The following is a 22,889-nucleotide window of genomic DNA, read 5'->3' as shown; positions in this document are numbered from 1 at the left end:
TGTTTGTTTGTTTAATTTATATACCGCCTGACTCCAGAGGCTCCAGGTGGTTCACAACCAAAACCAGTTATTAAAACAACGCTTAAAAAATCCAACACATCCAGAAATTACAGCAGTTTGAAAATCTACAAGGAAAAAAAAGATTGTGCCGTTGAGTCGGTGTCGACTCCTGGTGCCCACAGAGCCATGTGGTTTTCTTGGTAGAATAGAGGAGGGGTTTATCATTGCCATCTCCTGCGCAGTATGAGATGATTCCTTTCAGCACCTTCCTATATCGCTGCTGCCTATTTATTTATTTATTGTTAAATTTATATACCATCTTTCATTAAAAACAATCCCAAGGCAGATTACAAAAGTTAAAAAACATACAATAAAAATGAACAATTAAAAATATTAGAAGCAGCTATAGAAACAATCATGTAAAGGCCTGAATAAAAAGCCAAGATTTAACAAACTTTCTAAAAACTGTGATGGAGTCCAAGGAGCGAATGGCCACTGGGAGAGCGTTCCAAAGTCAGGGGGCAGCAACAGAGAAGGCCCTGTCCCGCATGCACAACCAAGCCTCCCTCATTGTTGGCACCCGAAGCAAAGCCCCCTCAGATGATCTCGTCAAGTGGGCAGCAACCCTTGGGAGAAGGTGGTCCCTCAGGTATCCCGGGCCCAAACCGTTAAGGGCTTTAAAGGTCAAAAACAGCACCTTGAATTAGACCCGGAAACCCACTGGTAAACAGTGCAGCTCTTTCAAAATAGATGTGATATTATCACACCGGGCAGCTCCAGATAGAACCCTAGCTGCCGCATTTTGCACAAACTGCAGTTTCCAGATATTCTTCAAGGGCAGCCCCACGTAGAGCGCGTTACAGTAATCCAGTCGTGACGTGACTAAGGTATGGGTAACTGGGGGTGGGGGATATGGCGGGAATCTAATGGGGATATGGGGGGGGGGATCTAAACAGCAATTAAAGATTTAAAGCTGAGAAATTACTAAAAGCCTGGCTAAAAAAGTGTGTCCTAAGGGCTCTTTTAAAGGCTGGTAAAGATGTTAAGCCACAAATGTCTATAGGTAGCACATTCCACAGCCCAGGAGTGACTATAGAGAAGGCCCAGTCCTGAGTCACCCCCAGACGAGCTGGCGGTATATTCATTCATTCATTCATTCATTCATTCAATTTCTATACCGCCCTTCCAAAAATGGCTCAGGGCGGTTTACACAGAGAAATAATATATAAATAAGATGGAACCCTGTCCACAAAGGGCTCACAATCTAAAAAGAAACATAAAATAGACACCAGCAATGGTCACTGGAGGTACTGTGCTGGGGGTGGATAGGGCCAGTTACTCTCCCCCTGCTAAATAAAGAGAATCACCACATTAAAAGGTGCCTCTTTGTCAAGTTAGCAGGGGTATATAGAGACGGACCTCTCTCGATGATCTTAATATGCGGTGGGGATCATGCAGAAGGAGGCACTCTCCCAGGTAACCTCGTCCTAAGCCATTTAGAGCTTTAAAGGTAATCACCAGAACCTTTTCTTTTGCCCGGAAACCTATTGGCAGCCAATGCAATTGCTTTACAACAGGCATAATATGGTCTCTCCGAGACACCCCAGAGACCAGTCTAGCTGCTGTATTTTGAACAAACTGACGTTTCTAAACTACATACAAAGGCAGCCCCACATAGAACATTGCATTCTATCAAGGTTACCAGGGAGTGCACCATTGTTCTGAGATCATTATCCTCAAGGAACAGATGCAGCTGTCATATCAACCAAAGTTGATAGAAAGTGCTCCTGGCCATAGCTTCAACCTGAGAAACCAGAGTGAGGCCTGGGTCCAGAAGCACTCCCAAGCTATGTACCTGTTCCTTCGGGGGGAGTGCAACCCTGTCCAGAACAGAAAGATCTATCATGTCCCTCGAAACCTGACCCCTTACCATGAGTGCCTCCATCTTGTTTGGATTCGGTTTCAATTTATTATCCCTCATCCAGTCCATTACTTCCTGTGGGCAGGCATTTAGGGAAACTATGCCATTCCCTGATGATGATGTCATGGAGAAATATATTTGGGTGTCATCAGCATATTGATAACACGCTGCTCCAAATCTCCTGATGATCTCACCCAGCGGATTCATGTAGATGTTAAAAAGCATCGGAGATAGGATGGAGCCCTGAGGGACACCATAGTTGCTCTCTGAAATGAGAGCTATTGTATCTCCGAGTGACATCATCTGAAATCTACCAGAGAGATAGGAAAGGAACCACTGCAAAGCAGTGCCACCTGTTCCCAAATCCCCCAAGCGATTCAGAAGGATACCATGGTCAATAGTATCGAAAGCTGCAGGAAGGTCCAAAAGGACCAACAGAGTCACACTCTCTCTGTCCATTTTTTGGTAGAGATCATCCATCAGGCCCACCAAGGCTGTCTCCACCCCATAGCCTGCTCTTAAGCTAGTTTGAAATGGATCTACATAATCAGTATCATCAGTTTGGTGGTAGTTCGTGACTAGGCCTTCTCTGTGGCTGCCTCAGGGCTCTGGAATACACTCCCTTCTCTGCTTCTCAGGATGTACCTGTTTTCCCAGCCTTTAAAATTTTAAATATATTTGTATCTTTTCAGATTTTTTATCTTGTTTTGTGAATTTTAACTGTTTTATATTGTTTTATATTTGCTATGTCTTAACTTTGTACACTGCCTAGAGATGTCTATATCGGGCGGTATAGAAATATGACAAATAAATTACAATTATTTATATACCACTTTTCAACAAAAGTTCTCAACGTGGTTTACACAGAAAAATAAATAATCAAGACTCATCCTGACCCCAAAGGGCTCACAATCTAAAAAGAAACACAAGGTAGACACCAGCAACATCTGTTGGAGGAATGCCCTCTACGATTTGAGAGGGCCAGTTGCTGTCCTATGTTTGGTATTATGAAATACTAAGGTCAATCATTTTCATTCCAGGCAGGATCAAGAGTTATTTCAGTCTTGTGGGTAATGACACTGACACAGGTTGCCGTGGCTGAATACTGTGCAGTGGAACATTGGTTGCACTGTTCTACTGTACACACGCAGTGGAACATTGGTTGCACAAATCTGCGAGAGCACTGATGTGCAGGTACAAATGGATCACGGCCACATTGTCGTGCCACTCCGCTTGTGCCATGTTTGCGCAACAGTGCTCTTGTGCAGCTGCGCAAATGTTTCCTTCCTCTGCGTGCGTTGCGTTGCACAGTATGTCAGCTAGAGCAAAGAAAGGGGCAGGGCTCAAATGTGTCTTGTCAACTGCCCAGGGATGTGCGTTTGGGGTGGAATACAAATAAATAAAAACGAATAAATCAACATTCTGCACTGGGGCCTCTCAGAGTCTTAAAAAGACCCTGAATTCAGATGTGATTTCCAAACTCATAAAAATGTAGTCCTTCCCCCCGCCCCCCAGTGGAAGGTGTAAGAAGCTTTTCTTTTATCTCCCTCCCTCCCTCCTTCCCTCCCTGCGCTCTGTGGCTGACTTTGCATGCATCCTGCCCTCCTGGTGTAATGTATTGCTTTCCTCCATCTTTGTTGAGTCAAGATCTTAGTGCTTATCATTACCTGGGCATTAATTAATGGCACCAGCGGGTCCCCAGCTGTGGCAGAGTATCTGATTTCCCTTCTTTTTCTTTCTTCGGCCTGCTGCCCTTTAGCTTGAAATGGCGATTGAAAATCTCCAAAAAAACGAAGGCATAACGTCGCACAAAAGCAGCTTACTCAACAGCCATGTAAGTTTTCCCATCTCCCCCCACCCTGTAGACCTCGGCACCCTCATTTCTACGGCAGCTCTCACAGAATTCAGTCTGTTCTGGTAAAGACAGCCAGGGGTCCCATGGTACCTTAAAAATGGAACATTTTCTTGTGGCTGCTCTAGGCCATGCAAACTTAGGCTGCAATGAAATGATTGGCAAGGGCTCTCAGATTATGTTGGAGTACTGCTCCCATCATCCACAGCCCCAATGTCCAGAGACTGGGGTGATGGGAATTGTAGTCCAACATCGGGGACCCCCTGTTTTATGGTGCCAAAAGGCTCTTGGTAGTCATTTGTGGAGTAGATCCAGAGGCAGCCCTACCCTGTGGCAATGCTCAGTGGTAGGTTTTGGGTGTCCGGAGGGGTGGCAGAGGTAGGCAGATTGCAGAGGGACAGACGAGAGCCACTGAGTTCTCCTGCCCCATTGAAATGGACATTCCTTTCAGTCAGACTCATGCTAGAGACCTTTTCTTCAGTTTATTCCCTATATTAATTAGAGTGTGTAGGTGGTGGGTAGTGCCCTTTTGATTTTGTCTGTCTTGGATACCAAAATACCTTGCTTTCAGCCTAGATAGGCCAGGCTGCTCTCTGGTCTGCTGGTGCTGTGATCTGGTAAAATGTACATACAGTGGCAGGTAGTTAATCTGTCCCTGAGTAAGGAGTAGCTCAGACTGAAGAACTAGGCCAGAATTTGCAACTTTTTATGATAAGCTAGAATGCTGTTGGCTCCTTGCATCACCTGTACTGATATATGCAATACTGTTCTCTGCCATCGGCAGTGGTGGTGCTGTAGAGCAGCAGGGAGCAGTTCCTTCCTCCAATAAGTTGTGATGTAAGATGGCTGGGTCCAGCTGCTCGAATCCTGGGTTTGGGACCCCCAGCAACTTAAAGCAGCATAGGCTGGGGCATTGGCAGCTGCTGTGAGGAAGCTTCGGAGCTTTGAGAATAGGGAGAGGAAAGGCAATTGCTCAGAGCATGGGCTGGAGTGGATTGCTGGGCCTGCCTTTGGAAAATGTTGCAGTGTTTTGATATGTGGACTGGCTGCACATGGAAAATGTGTGTGAATGTACCGCATGAGAGGCACTTTTCAATTGCATGACACATTAACTCGGATGGGGTTGCCTTGCTTCACTTTCCAAGGGGCTTGCATCTGCTCTCCCACTCCTTCCAAACTCCATCCCGTCTCCATGCGCTTTTCCGTCTTTTGTTGCCGCTCTGCTGAACTTATTTTTCCTCTCCTGTTCCATGATAGCACCTCTCCCATCAGCCAGGCCTCCCTGCCTAAATCATTGTCACCCTCCTGGCCCTTAACAGTTCAGGCTGTTCATGGGATCTTGGGGTTTTTTTGGCGGGGGAAGGGCCCCCAGTTCAGTGCGACAGGGCACAGTGTGGTTCTGGACTAGATGGTGCTGGACTACGGTTCCCATCATCCCCCAGCACATTGGCTGTTGGGGGTGGGGTGATAGGAGTCGTAGTCCAGAAACATCTGGGGGCTCAAGGTCGACAACTCCTGTGGTTGGATATTGCCAAGAGAAGCTGAGAGAGCTCCGTGGTCGAGCCCCTGCTTGGCTTGCAGAATGTCTCTAGGTAGGATGGAGAAAGACATTTCTCTCTCTCAAAGCCTGGAGAGCTGTGCCAACCAGTGTAGACCTAGGCAGACGCTAGCTAGATGGATCGGACTCCATAGAAGGCCACAATATATTTAGGGAAGACTCCATACCTCGGAGGTTAGAGCATCTGCTTTGCATGCAGAAGGTCCTGAGTTCAATCCCTGGCACCTTCAAGTAGGGTTGGGGAAGATCCTTCTTTCCAGTTCTGGAGGGCTGCTACCAATCAGGGTAAGTGGACCAAGGATAGCAGAAGGCAGCTTCATACATTTAGGGGAGCCGCCGTCGCTCAGTGGTGCAGCCCCAGCTTGATGTGCAGAAGCTACCCGATTCAATCCCTGGCAGCACCTTTCGGTAGGCCTGGGAAAGACAGCCCCCTGAAACGCTGCCAGTCAGAGTGGGCAATCCCAGTGGCCTTGTGGATCATGCATGTTCATCCATGTTTAGGTGTGCGCCTAAAATGTCAGGTGTGGAAAGGACCAGAGTGAGCGGTGTCTTGGTTTCCACAGCCTGTCTTCTGGCTCTCATTCAGGCCCTGAGCCAAATGAGTGAGAGCCAGAACGCAGGGATCTGCTGGGGATGGGGGGCTACACGACTGCCTTGCCCACCACTTGAATCCTTCTCCCGGCCCCCGCCCACTCCTCCTCTTCCCCACCCAGCTCCAGTGGCTCCTGGATAACTATGAGACGGCCGAAGGGGTCAGCCTGCCCCGCAGCTCCCTCTACAACCACTACCTGCGCCATTGCCAGGAGCACAAGCTGGACCCGGTGAACGCCGCCTCCTTCGGGAAGCTGATCCGCTCCGTCTTCATGGGGCTGAGGACACGCCGGCTTGGCACCAGGTGTGCAGGGGGCGGGGTTTCAGGCTGAGCTGGTGTGTTTGGGGTGGGGGCTCCTTTCCCCCCCTTTCAAGCACATTCATGACCTGGCAAGCTGAGACTGGGTAGCAGAGAGCCTGTTTTCACAGAATCGTAGAATATTAGAGGTGAAAGGGACCTTAGAGGTCTTCTAGTCCAGCCCTCTGCTCAGTACAGGAATCTGCTGCAGCATCCCTGACAGGTGGCCCTCCTGTTGGAAGACCTCCTGCGACGGAGAGCCCACCCCTGCACGAGGCAGGCTGTTCGTGTTTTGTGCTTGCAGACAATCTTGGATTCAGTCCCTGAGATGTCCAGTCAAGAACATCTCAGGAAGCAAAGACCCGAAACCTTGGAAAGGCAGAGCAGGCAGTCCTGAAATGGATGGGCCCCTGGCCTGCCTCAGGAGAAAACAGAGATGTTCAGGGTTCGCCTGCTCCTGTCCAGCCCTGGAGACATTGCCAGAACACCAGGCACACCAAGCCCCCATCTCCAGAGACTGGGTTCCTCCCAATCCACTCCTTCCAGGCCCAATTTCTTTTGACTATGGCTACACATTTTTAATTTGGTTAAAGTACTAATGCTGAACATGAAGGGCAGACCTCCCCCCCGCACTTGGCATGGAAAACCTGCCAGCAGATGTGTGTGCAGCGTTAGCATCCTGAGCATGGGGGTGCCTTCCCCCTCCTCCTGAGCCAGCCAGGGCAGGGGGTGTTGAGTGCCACCCCCCGCCCCGAGAATTTCACTTACCCACTTTAGTTAGTTAGTTAGTTAGTTTTTATACCACCCTTCCAAAATTGGCTCAGGGCGGTTTACAATAAAACAAAGACAGTTAAAAACAACCAACAATTAAAAATTATAAAATACCAAAATCATCAAACAATAAAACAATTTTAAAATCCTGGAAAACAGGTACAATTAAAACCCTTTAAAACAATTTAAAACAATTTAAACAATATTTAAAATATTGCAAGGGTTCTCAAATGTGAGTCCTCAGATGTTGGACTACATCCCTCATCATCCAAAGGGCACTGTGGCTGGGGGATGATGGGAGTTGGAGTCCAACAACATCTGGTTACCCACATTTGGAACTCCTGCCATATTGGATTTTTGTGATAACCATCCCATAATTTCAGCCTGATTTGGGTTACTCTTCCAGAGATCTTTCTATCCAAAGAGCTGCTCATCCGGAGATTTTTCTGTATTTGGGGCCAATTCAGACATAACTTTTCCCTCTACAGAGGGAGGAGATGATGATGATGATGATAATGATAATGAATAGTGATCTTTATTTGTTAGCCACCCCATAACAAATTGTTCTCTGGGCGGCTCACAACACAGTATTAAAACATCAAGTAAAAACACTTAAGACATGGAATCACAACATACCAAAAGAGAAAAGAACACAAAATACAATACAAAACAATTTAACTTTTTTAAAAATCAAAATTTAAAAGGCCTGAGTGAACAAAAAAGTCTTCACCTGGCATTGAAAAGAACAAAGTGACGAAGCCAGACAAACCTCACTGGGGAGGCTTTTCCACAAATGGGGTGCAACCACCAAAAAGACCCGCTCCCTGTGAAAACTCTGTGAATGCCTCAATGCCCAAGTCTACATGCCTTTAGCATAAAAAGAAAACTGTACAACCATGTGGGTAGGATTCTGGGCATGGATCTTTCCTGGATACAGCTGACACTTTGGCTATGGAGCATCAGCTCACAAAGATACTAAACTTTGCCTGCCTCATTGCATGCTGTTGAGCACATAGTCCTTGTTCATAGACGATGTCATTAAGTTTATGGAGTTCTCTGCCACAGGATGTAGTGGTGCGCACTACCTTAGTTGGCTTCCAAAAAGAGTTACGGTCGTCTCCTCCATGGATTTGTCCTAATGAACTATTAGCCTTGATTGCTAATTGGAACCACCATCTTCAGGAGCAATCTACCTGAATTCCAGCAGCGTCATGTCCTGCTTTTTGGCTTTCCAGTGGGGTGTGGGGCTGCTCACTGTTGGAAGCAGGAAGCTGTGCTTGATGGACCTTTTCATGTGATCCAGCAGCCTGGCAACTTCCGACATTAGGAAGGATTAGACTCAACAGATTGAATTTACAAGGAAGCAGATTTAGGTTAGACTTTAGAAGGAGACATGTCCTGGCTGTAAGAGCTGTTGGACAGTGGAACCGTCTGCCTCATGTAGTGGCAGGTTCTCCTTTGCTGGAGGTTTCCAAGCAGAGGCTGAACGGCTACCTGTCAGGGAAGCTGCAGCCGTTTTCCGAACTGAAGAATAATAATAAATAATGAACTTTATTTGTTAGCTGCACCATAACAAATTGTTCTCTGGGTGGCTCACAACACAGCATTAAACATGAAATAAAAGCACATAATGCATTAAATCATAACTGTGTTGTGGCTCACAACACAGCATGAAACATGAAATAAAAGCACATAATGCATTAAATCATAACAGACCAAAAGGGAAAATACAAAATATAAATACAAAGCAGGGAGTTGGACTAGAGGACCTACAAGGTCCCTTCAAATTTGTACATTCCATGATTCCATGGTCTTTGGGAGCAGTGTTCCCTCTAAGAGGGATTCCCAGATGTTGTTGACTACAACTCCCCAAATCTCCAGCCAAAGGCCACTGCAGCTGGGGATGTTGGGAGTTGTAGTCAACAACATCTGGGAATCCCTCTTACAGGGAACAGTGTATGGGAGGAGAGCTGGTCTTGTCGTAGCAAGCATGGATTCTCCCCTTTGCTAAGCAAGGTCTGTCCTGGTTGCATATGAATGGAGACTACATGTGAGCACTGTAAGATATTCCCCTTTGGGGATGGGGCCGCTCTGGGAAGAGAGGAAGGTTCTAAGTTCCCTCCCTGGCAGCATCTCCAAGATAGGACTGAGAGAGACTCCCGCCTGCAACCCTGGAGAAGCTGCTGCCAGTTGGTGCAGACAATACTGAGCTAGATGACCCAAGGGTCTGACTCGGTATATGGCAGCTTCCTGTGTTCCTGTGCAAAACAGAGCAGCCATTCTCCAAGAGTCCTAAACTTGCAGCGGATTTTAACTGACCTTTTTCCTCCCAGGGGAAACTCCAAGTATCATTACTATGGGATCCGTCTCAAGCCAGACTCTCCCCTCAATCGCTTACAGGAGGACACACAGTACATGGCGATGAGGCAGCAGCCCATCCACCAGAAGCCAAGGTAGGAGCACAGGCTGTCGAAGTGCAGAACCTATGACTGTGTGTGTGCCTTTAACACCCCTCCCAAGTTCCTGCCCTGAATCAGGGGTTCCCAAGCTTGGGTTCCCTGATGTCGTTGGACTATAACTCCCATCATCCCCTGCCATTGTGGCCGGGGACGATGGGAGTTATAGTCCGACCACACCTGGGACCCATGGTTGAGAACTCCTGCCCTAAGCCCTATCAAGGTGGCAGCTTATATAGCATCACGTTATACGAGTCTTGTTTGAACAAGGGCCCCTGAGTTTGTACATTTCTATCCCACTCTTCCTCCAAGGAACCCAGAGAAGTGTAGTTGGTTATATTTATCTTCACAACAACCCTGTGAGGTAGGTTAGGCTGAAAGATAAGTGACTGGCCCAGAGTCACCCAGTGAGTTTAATGGCTGAGTGAGGATTTGAACTCGGGTCTCCCCACTAGTACTAGTACTAGTCCAGTACTCTAACCACTACCTCATGCTGGCTGTTGCGACTTGGGCAATCTCTGATCCATCCAGGGTGGTGTAGTGGTTAGAGTGCTGGACTAGGACCGGGGAGACCCGAGTTCAAATCCCCATTCAGCCATGAAACTAGCTGGGTGACTCTGGGCCAGTCACTCCTCTCTCAGCCTAACCTACTTCACAGGGTTGTTGTGAGGAGAAACTCAAGTATGCAACACACCACTCTGGGCTCCTTGGAGGAAGAGCGGGATATAAAATGTAACAACAACATCAACACCTGCCCTACAAAAAGTTCACTCCAAAGCCTTGCTCAGCCTGGTATTCAGTGCTACTGATTTCCTTGTGTTTGGTAGGTACAGGCCTTCCCAGAAATTGGATGGCATGTCAGAGGGCGGCTCTAACAGCAGCCTACACAGCACTCCGGAGCAGTCGGTTGCTGCTCAGAGTCAGCATCACCAACAGTTCATAGGTGAGAATGAATTTTACTTTAAAATGTTTCGAAAGCTGCCAGTAACCCTGTTCAGACATCACCTAGTCAGGCATTTGGCAGAACTTCTGGACTGCAATTGCTGTTTGACAGTGGAACAGCCTGCCTCATGCAGTGGGGAGCTCTCCATGGTGGGAGGTTTTTAAACACAGGCTGTTGAGAACCCCTGATGTATGTACATCTTGCCTGATTTTGTCAGGGCTGATGGCAACTGATGGAAGGCGTTTCCTTTGCACTTTCTCTTTCCCATTTTGTTTCTCTTCATCTCCCGCCCTACAGATGTCACCCGCGTCCTTCCTGAATTCCCATCCCTCGACCTGGAAAATGTTCTCCTGCAGGAGGGAATCACCGTGAATGATGTCAAAACCCTCCAGCTCCTCTACAGACGGCACTGCGAGGTGATTATACAACCAGGTGGCCCTTTTAGATGTAGCCCGTCCCAGTAATTCAGAGCAGTGCACCTCGCAAGAACCCTCCTGGCCATTCACTCTTTTCTCTGAACTGCAATTCCCAGGGTAGGGAAGAGAAACTGGTGTCATTAGGATTAATATCTAGTGTGCCATTCATGTGGCAGATCCTTTTCTAAAAAGAAAGACTGAGGACAGGTCTCTGCCCCAAGGGGGTCACAATCTAAAGACAGGCACAAGGAGGTTGGGGAGGAAACTGGAGAACCCCAGGGAAGAATGTGTAATTACTTCCTGTATGCATCCTTAGGCTTTGTTAGAGGAGCATAAGCATTCCCAGTTTGGGGTCCCCAGATGCTGATGGATTATAATTCCCATTATTCCTAGCCACAATGGCTGAGCCTCTAACCTACCTCACAGGGTTGTTATGAGGATAAAAATAGCCATGTACACTGCTCTGAGCTCCTCGGAGGGAAAGCGGGATATAAATGTAAAAAATTAATCATCATCATAATATAATAAAATAAGCTAAGTAAATCACTTTACCAGTGGGGTCCAATTGTAATTGGTGACTTCAGACTTGCCAAGTCCCTGTTAACTAAGCAATGGACTAAAGTGGTAGTTCTCTTCTTTTTAGCCAGTAAAGAACAACTGTCCCTCTTCAACCACAGCACAGCGTCCCACATAAGAACAGCCCTGCTGGGTCAGGCCCAAGGCCCATCTAGCCCAGCATCCTGTTTCACACAGTGGCCCACCAGATGCCGCTGGGAAGCCCACAGGCAAGAGTTGAAGAGAGATTTCTCTCCTGCTGTGACTCCCCTGTCACTGGTATTCGGAGGCATCCTGCCTCTGAGGCTGGAGGTAGCGCATAGACCTCCGACTAGTAGCCGTTGATAGGCCTCTCCTCCATGAAGTTATCCAAACCCCTCTTAAAGCCATCCAGGTTGTTGGCTGTCACCACATCTTGTGGCAGAGAATTCCACAGGTTAATTATGTGTTGTGTGAAAAAGTGCATCCTTTTGTTGGTCCTAAATTTCAAAAGGAAGTACTTTTTCACACAACACATAATTAACCCCCCAGAGATTGTTGCTGGTGTCCTGCTTGGGTTTCTGTCTAAAGTGTAAGCCCTTTGGGGAGAGTGATCCATCTTGATTTAGTCCCCCCCCCATGTAAACCACTTTGGGAATGTTTGTTGAAAAGTGGTGTATAAATATTTGTAGTAATCATAGTCTTTCTTGAGCCTCTTTTGTTTCTGGTGCATAACAGGATGAAAGCCATTGTGCGTGGGGATCATGGTTCCCTCTAACAGGGATTCCCAGATGTTGATGACTACAACTCCCATAATTCCCAGCCAAAGGCCACTGCATCTGGGGATGCTGAGAGCTGTAGTGAACCACAATTGGGGATCCTTCTTGGAGGGAACAGTGCATAGGAGTTGTAGTCCAGCAACATCTGGGGACTCAAGGTGGGGGACCCCTATGTTAGTAGCATATGGGGTCTACTAGCTTGGTCAAAATCTTCACACATGTATGCACACACACACACACACCCCAACTCGGTGACACTTGCATCTTTCTGAGGAATCTTATGAGTCGTCTGTCTGTCTCAGGCCAGCGTAGACGTCGTGATGAACCTCCAGTTCCATTACATTGAAAAGCTTTGGCAGGCTTTCTGGAATTCCAAGCCCCCTTCCAATGAAGCCTCTGGCGGCGTGCCTTCCAGGTAAAACAGCTCGACCTTCAGCAGGTTGTATCTTTGAACAACAAATCCCAGAATTTAATGTATTGAAAATTCTACATCGAGAAAGATAATGTTCTGTACTAATCATCTTGGAGAGCCGTTGCCAGTCTGTGTAGACAATACTGAGCTTGATGGACCAAGGTTCTGACTCCGTATACAGCATCTTCTTATGTCCCTATCAAAAGTATGGGCAGCCTTCAAGGATCATGTATTCCTAACAGAAACCCCAATTTAATCTGAGGGTTACCATCCGCTCTGAATTTTATTGTCCTGGACAGAACTTTCTCCCAACAGGTTATAAAGCCAGATTTTTGATTGTGTGGCCTTCATATTCGTTGCTTCTCAATTTCTTATAAAATGACCTTTGTTTCCTATTTAAAAGGTGGGAAAGCCTTCTGCACATGCATAGAAGCACTCTTATCTTTGAACCCATTTTAGAAAACCACTTCCTATTGGAAAGGAAAGATTCTCTGCATGGACTCATTGATACTGTTTATGGATCTGTTTAGAAAATCCTGCTTGGTGGAGGGCTGAGAAGGGTACCCTGCATACGCTCAGAGGCATTTGACCTGAGTGACTACAATTTTAGAAACCAACTGTGTCCTTTTGGAATTCAAGAACTGATATAAATGTATCAAAAATTTCCTTGACTCACCTTGTAAAATGCTATTCAGCCTCCAAGATCTTAAGCTTTTATAAAAGAACTTTGTGTTGCTTTTGGCAATGACTCTGGGGATATGGAAGGAAGGTAAAGTAAAGTGTGCTGTCAAGTCGGTGTCGACTTCTGGTGACCACAGAGCACTGAGGTTGTCTTTGTTAGACTACAGGAGGGGCTTATCATTGCCCCCTCCCACGCAGTATGAGATGATGCCTTTCAGCATCTTCCTATCTTGCTGCTGCCTGATATAGGTGTTTCTCATAGTCTGAGAAACATACCAGCAGGGATTCAAACCGGCAACCTCTGGCTTGCTAGTCAAGAGGTCAGCTCAACACTCCCTCCCCCCTTGAATTTATTATTTATTTATTTATTTTATTTTATTTTACATATTTTTATACCGCCCCAAACGTACGTCTCTGGGCTGTTTACAACAAGATAAAAACAACCTTAAAACATTAGTTAAAAACAAGACATTTAAAACACAACAATTTAAAATTTAAAACAATATTTTAAAACAACATTAAAAATGATCAAAACAGTATCAGTTAAAAGCCTGGGTGAACAGATGCGTCTTTAAAGACTTTTTAAAAATTGTCAGAGATGGGGAGGCTCTTATTTCACTAGGGAGCGCATTCCAAGGCCTCGGGGCAGCAACGGAGAGTGCCAGCTTTCATATATTGTGCATAATTTATTGATGGCAGAGAGAGCCTTTGTCTTAAAATTGGCTCTTCTGTAGTGATTATCCCATGATAGCAGTAAATTGGAGTTCTCAGCTTGGGCCCCCAGATGATGTTGGACTGCAACTCCCATCATCCCCTGCCACAATGGCCTTTGGATGGTGGGAACTGTTGTTCAGCAACATCTGGGGACCGAAGTCTGACAACTGCAGCTTAAGTAATCTATCAGGGAAAAGCCTCACACGCAGTGCGGTTCATGTGAACCAGCTTTGGATTTTGAGAAGGGCATTTCCAGTGGCTGCCAGGAAAGTACCCATGCTTTCAGGAATGTAGGTGCAGACTGCACATAGCAACGGCTAAACATTCAGCTGTGTGCACACACTTGGAAACAATAGCTTTGTTACACACTACAACACACAGTGTTCATTCTTTCAGGTATGTCTGGGCTGCCACTAAATCTTCTCTCTACCACTATAAATCTGTATGTAACAATACCTAACAATTCACCTATGGTGCTTAGACCCTTGGAAACAAGGGAAGTGTTCCATACTACAATGTCATACTACAATGTCTAGTGCTCGTTCTTCAGGTATAGTAGGTATGTTCCTGGCTGCCACTGTACATCTTATCTTTATCACTATAAATCCTCAGTCCAAGACTAATTCAGTCGGCTGCCGGGCATAGCTAGCTCGTCCTACTGAAAAGTCCCTCTCTGCCATCCAGCATCTTCCACACACTCTTATGGCCGCCCTGAATGCCCCCTAAAAAATGCATGGTGTGGTGTGTATTCAGGATGTGACACTGACTTCGTCCTCCTTTCTCATCCTGTGCAGCGAAGAGCCGTGCGAACCGGTCATCCCGAGACACAAGCTGGTCACCATGTGCAAATATGACCCCATCATGAAGTGGATGCGGAGCTGCGACCACATCTTGTACCAGGCCCTGGTGGAGATCCTCATCCCAGATGTTCTCCGGCCCGTGCCCAGTGAGTACGGAGGAAGGCCCGGTGGGCTCAGATCTCTCTCCCTCTCTCTCTCTCTCCTTTTTCATGGTCGTATGTGCGTGTCATGCTTTCCTCTTCAGTCCCCTGCATGACTTCCCTCCTGCTTTCCACATCTTCTTCATAATTCCAAAAGGATAAATATAAAGTCAAACACCAGTACACCAGCTGGTAACCTCCAGATTGGACTACTGCAATGCGCTCTAGGTAGGGCTGCCTTTGTTCATAGTTTGGAAACTTCAATTAGTCCCAAATGTGGCAGCCAGATTAGTCTTTGGAGTATCCCGGAGAGACCACATTATGCCTGTTCTTAAGTAGCTGCACTGGCTGCCGATACGTTTCCAGGCAAAGTACAAAGTGCTAGTTATTACCTTTACAGCCCTGAATGGCTTAGGTCCAGGTTATCTGGGAGAGCGCCTTTCTCTCGACAAGATCCCCACCTCTCATTGAGATCATCAGGAGAGGTCCGTCTTCGGGTGACACTGGTTCCGTCCAGTGGCAACCTGGGATAAGGCCTTCTCAGTTGGCGCCCAAGGTTGTAGAATGTACTCCCCGTGGATATAAGAGCATTATCTTCTTTGGAGGCCTTAAAGACCCATCTTTTTAGCCTGGTTTTTAATGATATCTCGTTTGAATTTAATTTTAATCTAGTTTAATTTTTAAAAAATTTTTAATTGTTTTATTGTGTGTGTTTTATTTTAATGTAAACCGCCCTGAGACACTTTAGGAAGGGCAGTACAAGAGAACCTTGCTACTTGCAGGGGGTTCAATTTCTTGCCTACTACCGCCAGTAACAGAACTGCGAGTAATGAGACATTATTGCTATGGGAAAAGGAGGGTTAGGTTCCAAAGCGGAGGGAAAACACAAAAAAGGCAAGATAGCACAAAATAACTTACTGTGGCGTGCTCTGTGTGGTATGTATTCAGGATGTGACACTGACTTTGTCCTCCTTTCTCATCCTAGGAATCCTCCTATGTACCTAGGAATGCCCCGAAATGCCCCCCCAAACTGTGAAAAAATGCAGGGGGGAGTCCATTTTTTAAAAAAGGAGCCACAAAATGGTTCCCTAGGACAAAATGGTGGGCAGAAGAGACCTCTGTGGTCACTTCCAGCCCTCTAGGAACCATGGATATGTGGGTTTTAACACTTTCATATCCACGGACACTGAAAATGGGTGTCAGTCAGACACCTTGCGGATACGTGGAGCCTCGAATAGCGGTTCTGTGAATAACGAGGTTCTCCTGTATATAAATTGAATGAATGAATGAATGCGCAAAAGTTCTGCTTTTGGACAAGAAAAATGAAAAGCTCAAGTGCAGGATTGGGGAGGCTTGGCAGCAAGACACGTGAAAGGGACGTAGGGGTCTTAGTGGACCATGAGTTGAACATGAGCCAGCAGTGTGGTGCAGCTGCTCAAAAAGCAAATGCAGTCTTAGGCTGCAGTAACAGAAGCATCGTGTCCAACCACAAGCACCAGTAGTTCCACACTACTACGCTGGTCAGACTGCAGTTGGAGTCCAGTGTCCAGTTCTGGGCCCCACATGTTAAGAAGGATGTGGATAAATTTGGAAGGGATTTAGAGGACAACGACCAAGATGTCAAGGAGTCTGGAAAGCCAGTCCTGTGAGGCATGGTTGAAGGAGCTGGGGATGTTTAGGATAGCTGTCTTCAAATATCTGAAGGGCCATCTCAGAGGAGCACAGCAGAGATTAAAAGAGCCCCTGGTGGCGCAGTGCTAAAACTGCCGCCCTGTAACCAGAAGGTTACAAGTTCGATCCTGACCAGGGGCTCAAGGTTGACTCAGCCTTCCATCCTTCCGAGGTCGGTAAAATGAGTACCCAGAATGTTGGGGGCAATATGCTAAATCATTGTAAACTGCTTAGAGAGCTCCGGCTATAGAGCGGTATATAAATGTAAGTGCTATTGCTATTGCTACAAGGAGGAAGCAGATTTCAGTTAGACATTAGGAGAAATGGCCTGACTACGAGAGCTGTTTGACAGTGGAACAGTCTGCCTCATGTAGTGGGTGCTGTAGCAGTTTCCTGTGCTGAGCAGGGAGTTGGACTAGAAGGCCTTCAAGGGACCTTCCCATTCTAAAATTTGGTGATTTTACGACATCATTGGCTTTGCTGCAGGCAGCAGCTTGATTTGCTATGCATTCAGAGACTCGGCTCAGATGTTGCACCTTTCACCTTTTGCAGTCCAAAACTCACGTCTCCTTCAAAGTTTTATTGATCATGTTTATTTTCCCTTCTAGAGTGGTAGGCATGGGATTATCCTGTTTTATCTTGTTTCACAACAACCTTGTGCAGTAGGTTAGGCTGAGAGACTAACCTGCAGCTTTCTTGCTTACATCCAAGTCTCTGCATAGGTTACATACGAAGCTGCCTCCTACTGAGTCAGGCCCTTGATCCATCTAGCTCAGTATTGTCTACACTGACTGGCAGCAGCTCTCCAAGGTGGGGTTGTTGTTTTTTCCACCTAGAGATGCTGCCGGGGATTAAACGTGGAACCTTTTGCATGCAAAGCAGATGCTCTTCCACTGAACTATGGCCCTTCCATCCTAACCACTACACTACTCTGCATAGGGCTGCCTTTATTTTTATTTATTTTTATTTTACATTTATATCCTGCTCTTCCTCCAAGGAGCCCAGAGCAGGGTTCTACATACTTGAGTTTCTCCTCACAACAACCCTGTGAAGTAGGTTAGGCTGAGAGAGAAGTGACTGACTGGCCCAGAGTCACCCAGCAAGTCTCATGGCTGAATGGGGATTTGAACTTGGGTCTCCCTGGTCCTAGTCCAGCATGCTAACCACTACACCACACCACGCTGGCTCTCTTTCACTCGTACTTTCCCTCTTACACCAACCTGCCTTCACCTTTTTCTATCCCCCCTTCCTACAGTTAATCCTTTTTCAGTTCTGCAAGTTAAAATTCATTTTTTACCAGCCACTAATTTTACAGGATAAAGGTAAACTGCCCTGAACCATTTTTGGAAGGACAATATATCAATTTTTGGAAGGATAATATATCAATTTTTGGAAAGGTAGTATAGAAATTGAATGAATGAATGAGAGAAAATGTGGAATGTGATTAATTTTACCAGCTAAGCACCAAAAATCTGGCAATATTGCCCTCTAACTATCCAGTTCTACCTCTGCAGGCACTTTGACCCAGGCTATTCGCAACTTCGCCAAGAGTTTAGAAGGCTGGCTAATTAACGCCATGACTGAGTTCCCCCAGCAGATAATCCAGACAAAGGTAAGCAGCAATGCTCTGTGTCAGTTAGTGGCATGCAATTAAAATACTTACTTTGCCCTTCTTTGTGGATAATCTCTACAACTATCAATTAGTATTTTAGATCAGGGTTCCTAGCCAGAGGCGTAACTAGGGAAAACGGCACCCGGGGCAAGCACTGAAATTGCGCCCCCCCCCCCCCCCACTCTCCTTCCCCCCGGCTGCCCCCGGAAATATGGAAATGTGTCACAGTCATAGTCAAATGTGGGTTGTGGGCTGCATCCGTGCAAGTATACTGGGACAGGAAAAAGGAAACATGAGGCTACAAGGCTCTTTAGAAATATATATTTTAAAGAAATGTCTTGCATACTAACAGCCTAAGTTTGCAGTCCTCACGGCCAGAAAATAAATGCTTTTAAACATAGTAATAGGTTTTGTGTCCCAAAATGGAAAAGACAAGACAGGTATTCTAGTCTTTTCCATCATAGATATTCTAGTCTATTCAAGATTTATGCTTATATTATAATAGAGACTTAAATTATAATAGACATATATTCTAGTCTATCATAGATATTCTATGTTTATTAATTCTATAATAATGTCTATTTGTAGCACACTTTACGTTGGTTGTATTCCTGGGAAACTCAATGGCCACATTCAGCCACCATTATTTGAGCCATGATCTTCTCCTCTTTCTGCTTCCCTCTCATACACAGTCTTAATAAATAACCTCCTGGTTTAATTAAATCACTGTTTGCCTATGCACCTGAACAGCAAAACTGAGGTTTGGGCCCTTCATATACCAGAATTGCAAACCACACTGTGTGATCCTAGTTTGGAGGGCTTACTCAGCAGTTTATTGGATGTAAGCTGTGAATGTGAATGCATCCAATTGGATTGAACGTAAGGGCAAGTTATGGTTTGATTACGTAGGAAGCTGTCTACAGAGTCAGATATTGGTCCACCTAGCTCACTATTGCCCACACTGACTGGCAGCAGCTCTCCAAGGTTTCAGGCAGGAGTTTCTCCCAGCCCTACCTGGAGGTAGGGATTGAACCTGGGATCTTCTGCATGTTATCTGCAATTACATCTGACTTGCTTGAAATAAATACACATAAATAAATACCCCCCAACATACATCTGACTTGCTTGAAATTACACAGGCAAATCAAAAAGATCATGAATAAGTAGGGGTGAGATTTTTCTTTGTTTTAAAAAAGCCTTCCCAATTTCCTCTTATTTTTAAAACTCTCTCAAAGGAAAATATAAGTTTAATATGTAAAACAAAATACACATTGAATGAAAAACCGTGATTAACTTTTTAAAAACTATTAAGTATGTAATTAGAAGGATTCCATTACATTAAGATACCAATTTCTTTAAAGCCAGAAATAATACCTACTGAAACTTTAATTATTTAAACAAGGAGAGAAAAAGGCATGTTATCTTCCCTAACAAAGATTAAAATCAATTTAATTGGTTCTCCACTGCCTTGACATGATTCTTGCTGTGAGTCAAGCAACCAAAAAGGGAAATTAATACCTCAGCTGTTAATCAAGTGATATTTGTGCACTCTATCTTATTAAAGCTACAGGGACAGAAAGAAAAACTTCCCATTGCTACTTTTTGGACCAATTTGTTCACACTGTATTAAATGGGATTTCCCCCCCTTCAAAAATATAGATGCTGTACTTATGTTTTGGAGACAGAACATCTACAATATGCACCAAATGAACAAGGCTGAAAATGTTGTAGACTGTATGTTGCTAATAAAAATCTGCTATAAAGAATAAACCTAGTATTAGTCCAGACAGACTGAACATTATTCAAAAATTATATTAATGAGTTCCAAATTAAATTTGCCACCCCACCCCCCATGCTAAGGGATGATCCAGAAGTTGTAATTACTAGCAGAGCTACAAAGATCTTGTGTACTAGTACTACTAGTTTCCTTTTGCAATCCCACCTCTGCAAAAGGAAACTCATGCATGCAAGCCAGGAGAGTGACTTGTGGCTCCACTTGCATTGCATGAGTTTCCTTTTGCAGAGGTGGGATTGCAAAAGGAAACTCGGGCAATGCAAGTGGAGCCACAAGTTGCTCTCCTGGCTTGCATTGCGTGAGTTTCCTTTGCAATCCCACCGGGACTCACACAATGCAAGCCAGAAACTGCAAGCCAGAAACACATTGCAAGCCAGAAACACATTGCAAGCCAGAAACACATTGCAAGCCAGAAACTCACGCAATGCAAGCCAGGAGAGCGCCACTGGCTCCACTTGCAGGCAGCTACCCTCGGTTTAGGCGGGGGGTGGGGGGTGAAGCCTGCTATGCAAAGCACAGAAGAGCTAAAAGGAGGACGTTATGCAAGGGAGTAGGGGCATTCTCTCACACACAACACACACAGGGGAGAGAGAGAGATTTGAGCAATGAAACTTACTTTGTTAATGCAGAACAGAAGAATAAAATGCAGCCAGAGGGCAGTGTGGTGGGCAAACGGCAGGCAGACAGACAGAGTCAAGGAACGTCCCCAGCAGCAGCAGCTCTCGCAAGCTACTCCACTCCACTCCTTCTGCGTGCAGCAAGCAGGGAGGGAGGAACTGAGATAACCAGCATGGTGGTCATGTGTTCTCCGGCAGCCAATGGGAGCTCCCGCCCACCAGAGAGCTCCGTAATGACCAAAAAAAAAAAAAAAATCACACAAAAAATTTTTTTTGCCAAAAGCAGGGGACTGGCAGGGGCACTTTTTGGCGCCCCCTCCCAAGTGGCGCCTGGGGCACGTGCCCCCCCACCCCCCCTATCGTTACGCCCCTGTTCCTAGCCTTGGGTCCGGAGATGTCGTTGGAATACAACTCCCATCATCGCTTCAGCCATTGTGGCTGGGGATAATGAGAGTTGTAGTTCAGCAACTTCTGGGAACCATCACCTTAGAAAAAGAAATCTCTAGTTATTCTTGACTGACTGACTTTCACCCCCCGTTGTTTTGATTGTAAGCTGCATGGGGCAGAGACCTATCCATTTTGGTTTGATGCAGTTCAATAAAGCCTCATGTGCAGTGAGGATGCAACAGGAAAAATAAACACTGAAATAGAAACTCAAATCTATTTATCCATGACACCATCATCAGGAAATGGCATTGTCCCCCCAAATGCCTGCCTCCAGGCAGTAACGGGCTTGAGGAGGGATAATAAATTGAAGTTGAATCCAGACTAGACAGAGGTACTCATGGTAAGGCATCATAACCTCCTGTTCTGGATGGGGTTCCACTCCCCACAAAGAGACAGGTACATATTTTATTTATTTAAAATATTTATACCCCTCCAACACACTGTTGCTCGGGGCAGGTTACAATTAAAAAAATGAAAACATAAAATCCATTGTAAAAGACAATGAAACACAAGGAGACATCCTAAAGAACAGGAAAGGACAGAGCAGATAATATAAGACATACCAAATAAAACAGCATCCAGAAGTAGAACTAAATGACACTGGAAACCCAATTTCAGCCATTCTTTAAAAACTTGTTTTAAAAGGACAGTTTTAAAGTTTTAACATTTTTAAAAAATAATAACTAGACAAAGAGGGAGACTGACCAAGGCCTTCTGGAAGGGCATGCCAAAGACAGAGGCCACCACTGAAAAAGTTCTGTTCCTGGTTCCCTCCAACTGGATTGGTGCTGGGCAAAGTTTTTAGAAGTTTAGGAGTGCTTTTGAACGCAGATCTCACCCTTTTTTCTCAGGCTGGGGCTATGACACTTTTTGTCAGTGTTTGTTGATAAGACAGCTGTGTCTGTTCCTTGAAGATAATGGTCTCTGAACTGTGATGCACCTGCTAGTAACTTCTAGGCTTGACTGCTGCAATGCACTCTGCATAGGGCTGCCTTTATATGTAGTTTGGCCTTTATATGCCTTTTGTTCAAAACACAGCAGTCAGACTGGTCTCCAGAATCTCTCAGAGAGACAGCAGTCAGATTGGTCTCCGTGATCTCTCGGAGAGACCATATGATGCCTGCTTTAAAACATTTGCACTAGCTGCCGATATATTTTTGGGCAAAATGCAATGTACTGGTAATTACCTTTTAAAGCCTTAAACAGCAGAGGACCGGGTTACTCGGGAGAGCGCTTTCTTCAGCATGATCCCCACCGCACATTAAGGTCATCGAGAGAGGTTCGTCTTGGACTGCTGCCCGATTTGTCTGGCGGTAACTCAGGATCGGGCCTTCTCTGTAGTTGCTTCTGGACTGTGAAATGCACTCCCTGTAGACATTTGTGGCTTAAGATCATTAGCAGCCTTTAAAAGACACATTTTTTTAGCTTGGCCTTCAGGCTAAAACCTGGCCCTCAGACCCTGGCCCTCAGTGACTTTTAAATGACTTTCAAAAAGTTTTAATTAATTAATTAATTAATTAATTAATTAATTTCTATGCCGCCCAAAACACAAGTTCTCTGGGCGGTTTACAAAACAATAAAAACAGCCAATAAAAGATTACAACATTTCAACTATTAAAAACACAATTAAAACACAATTAAAACAGTATCTAATTAAAAGCCTAATTAATCTTTTAATTAAGTATCTAATTAAAAGTTTTAAAGGGTTATTTATTTTGTTTTGATTCTTGTGAACTGCCTACACTGGTGAGGTGGTATGTATGTATGTACACACACACACACACACACACATGCCTGAAGAGGGAGGGAGGGTAGTGGGCTGTCCACGTCTCTGCAGGCCTGTCCCTGTGAAATAAGAGCCGCTTGAGGTTCTGTGTCCGG

General features: G+C 45.5%; 1 protein-coding gene and 1 long non-coding RNA gene across 6 annotated transcripts in view; one reads left to right on the top strand and one right to left on the bottom strand.

The window, feature by feature from the left end:
• RFX2 (regulatory factor X2) overlaps positions 1 to 22,889 on the top strand; it is a 70,794-nt gene that overhangs the window by 36,220 nt on the left and 11,685 nt on the right. For all 5 annotated transcript variants that reach the window (XM_053302916.1, XM_053302918.1, XM_053302917.1 and 2 more), the window contains 8 exons: positions 3,681 to 3,755; positions 6,045 to 6,226; positions 9,325 to 9,444; positions 10,275 to 10,390; positions 10,688 to 10,806; positions 12,422 to 12,534; positions 14,721 to 14,872; positions 18,052 to 18,149. In XM_053302916.1, coding sequence (XP_053158891.1) covers positions 3,681 to 3,755; positions 6,045 to 6,226; positions 9,325 to 9,444; positions 10,275 to 10,390; positions 10,688 to 10,806; positions 12,422 to 12,534; positions 14,721 to 14,872; positions 18,052 to 18,149 — 975 coding nt within the window. The remainder of the gene's footprint in view (positions 1 to 3,680; positions 3,756 to 6,044; positions 6,227 to 9,324; positions 9,445 to 10,274; positions 10,391 to 10,687; positions 10,807 to 12,421; positions 12,535 to 14,720; positions 14,873 to 18,051; positions 18,150 to 22,889) is intronic.
• LOC128347794 (uncharacterized) lies at positions 7,111 to 20,700 on the bottom strand. Its single transcript, XR_008317725.1, has 3 exons — positions 20,561 to 20,700; positions 12,362 to 12,565; positions 7,111 to 8,515 (listed from the first exon to the last, which is right to left on the bottom strand). It is a non-coding gene; the product is annotated as an uncharacterized LOC128347794 (long non-coding RNA).

Source organism: Hemicordylus capensis, chromosome 2, assembly GCF_027244095.1.
Source record: "Hemicordylus capensis ecotype Gifberg chromosome 2, rHemCap1.1.pri, whole genome shotgun sequence".
Classification (NCBI taxonomy): Eukaryota; Metazoa; Chordata; class Lepidosauria; order Squamata; family Cordylidae; genus Hemicordylus; species Hemicordylus capensis.
Note: the sequence above shows the minus strand (reverse complement) of the source record. Positions and strands in the feature narration are given on the sequence as shown.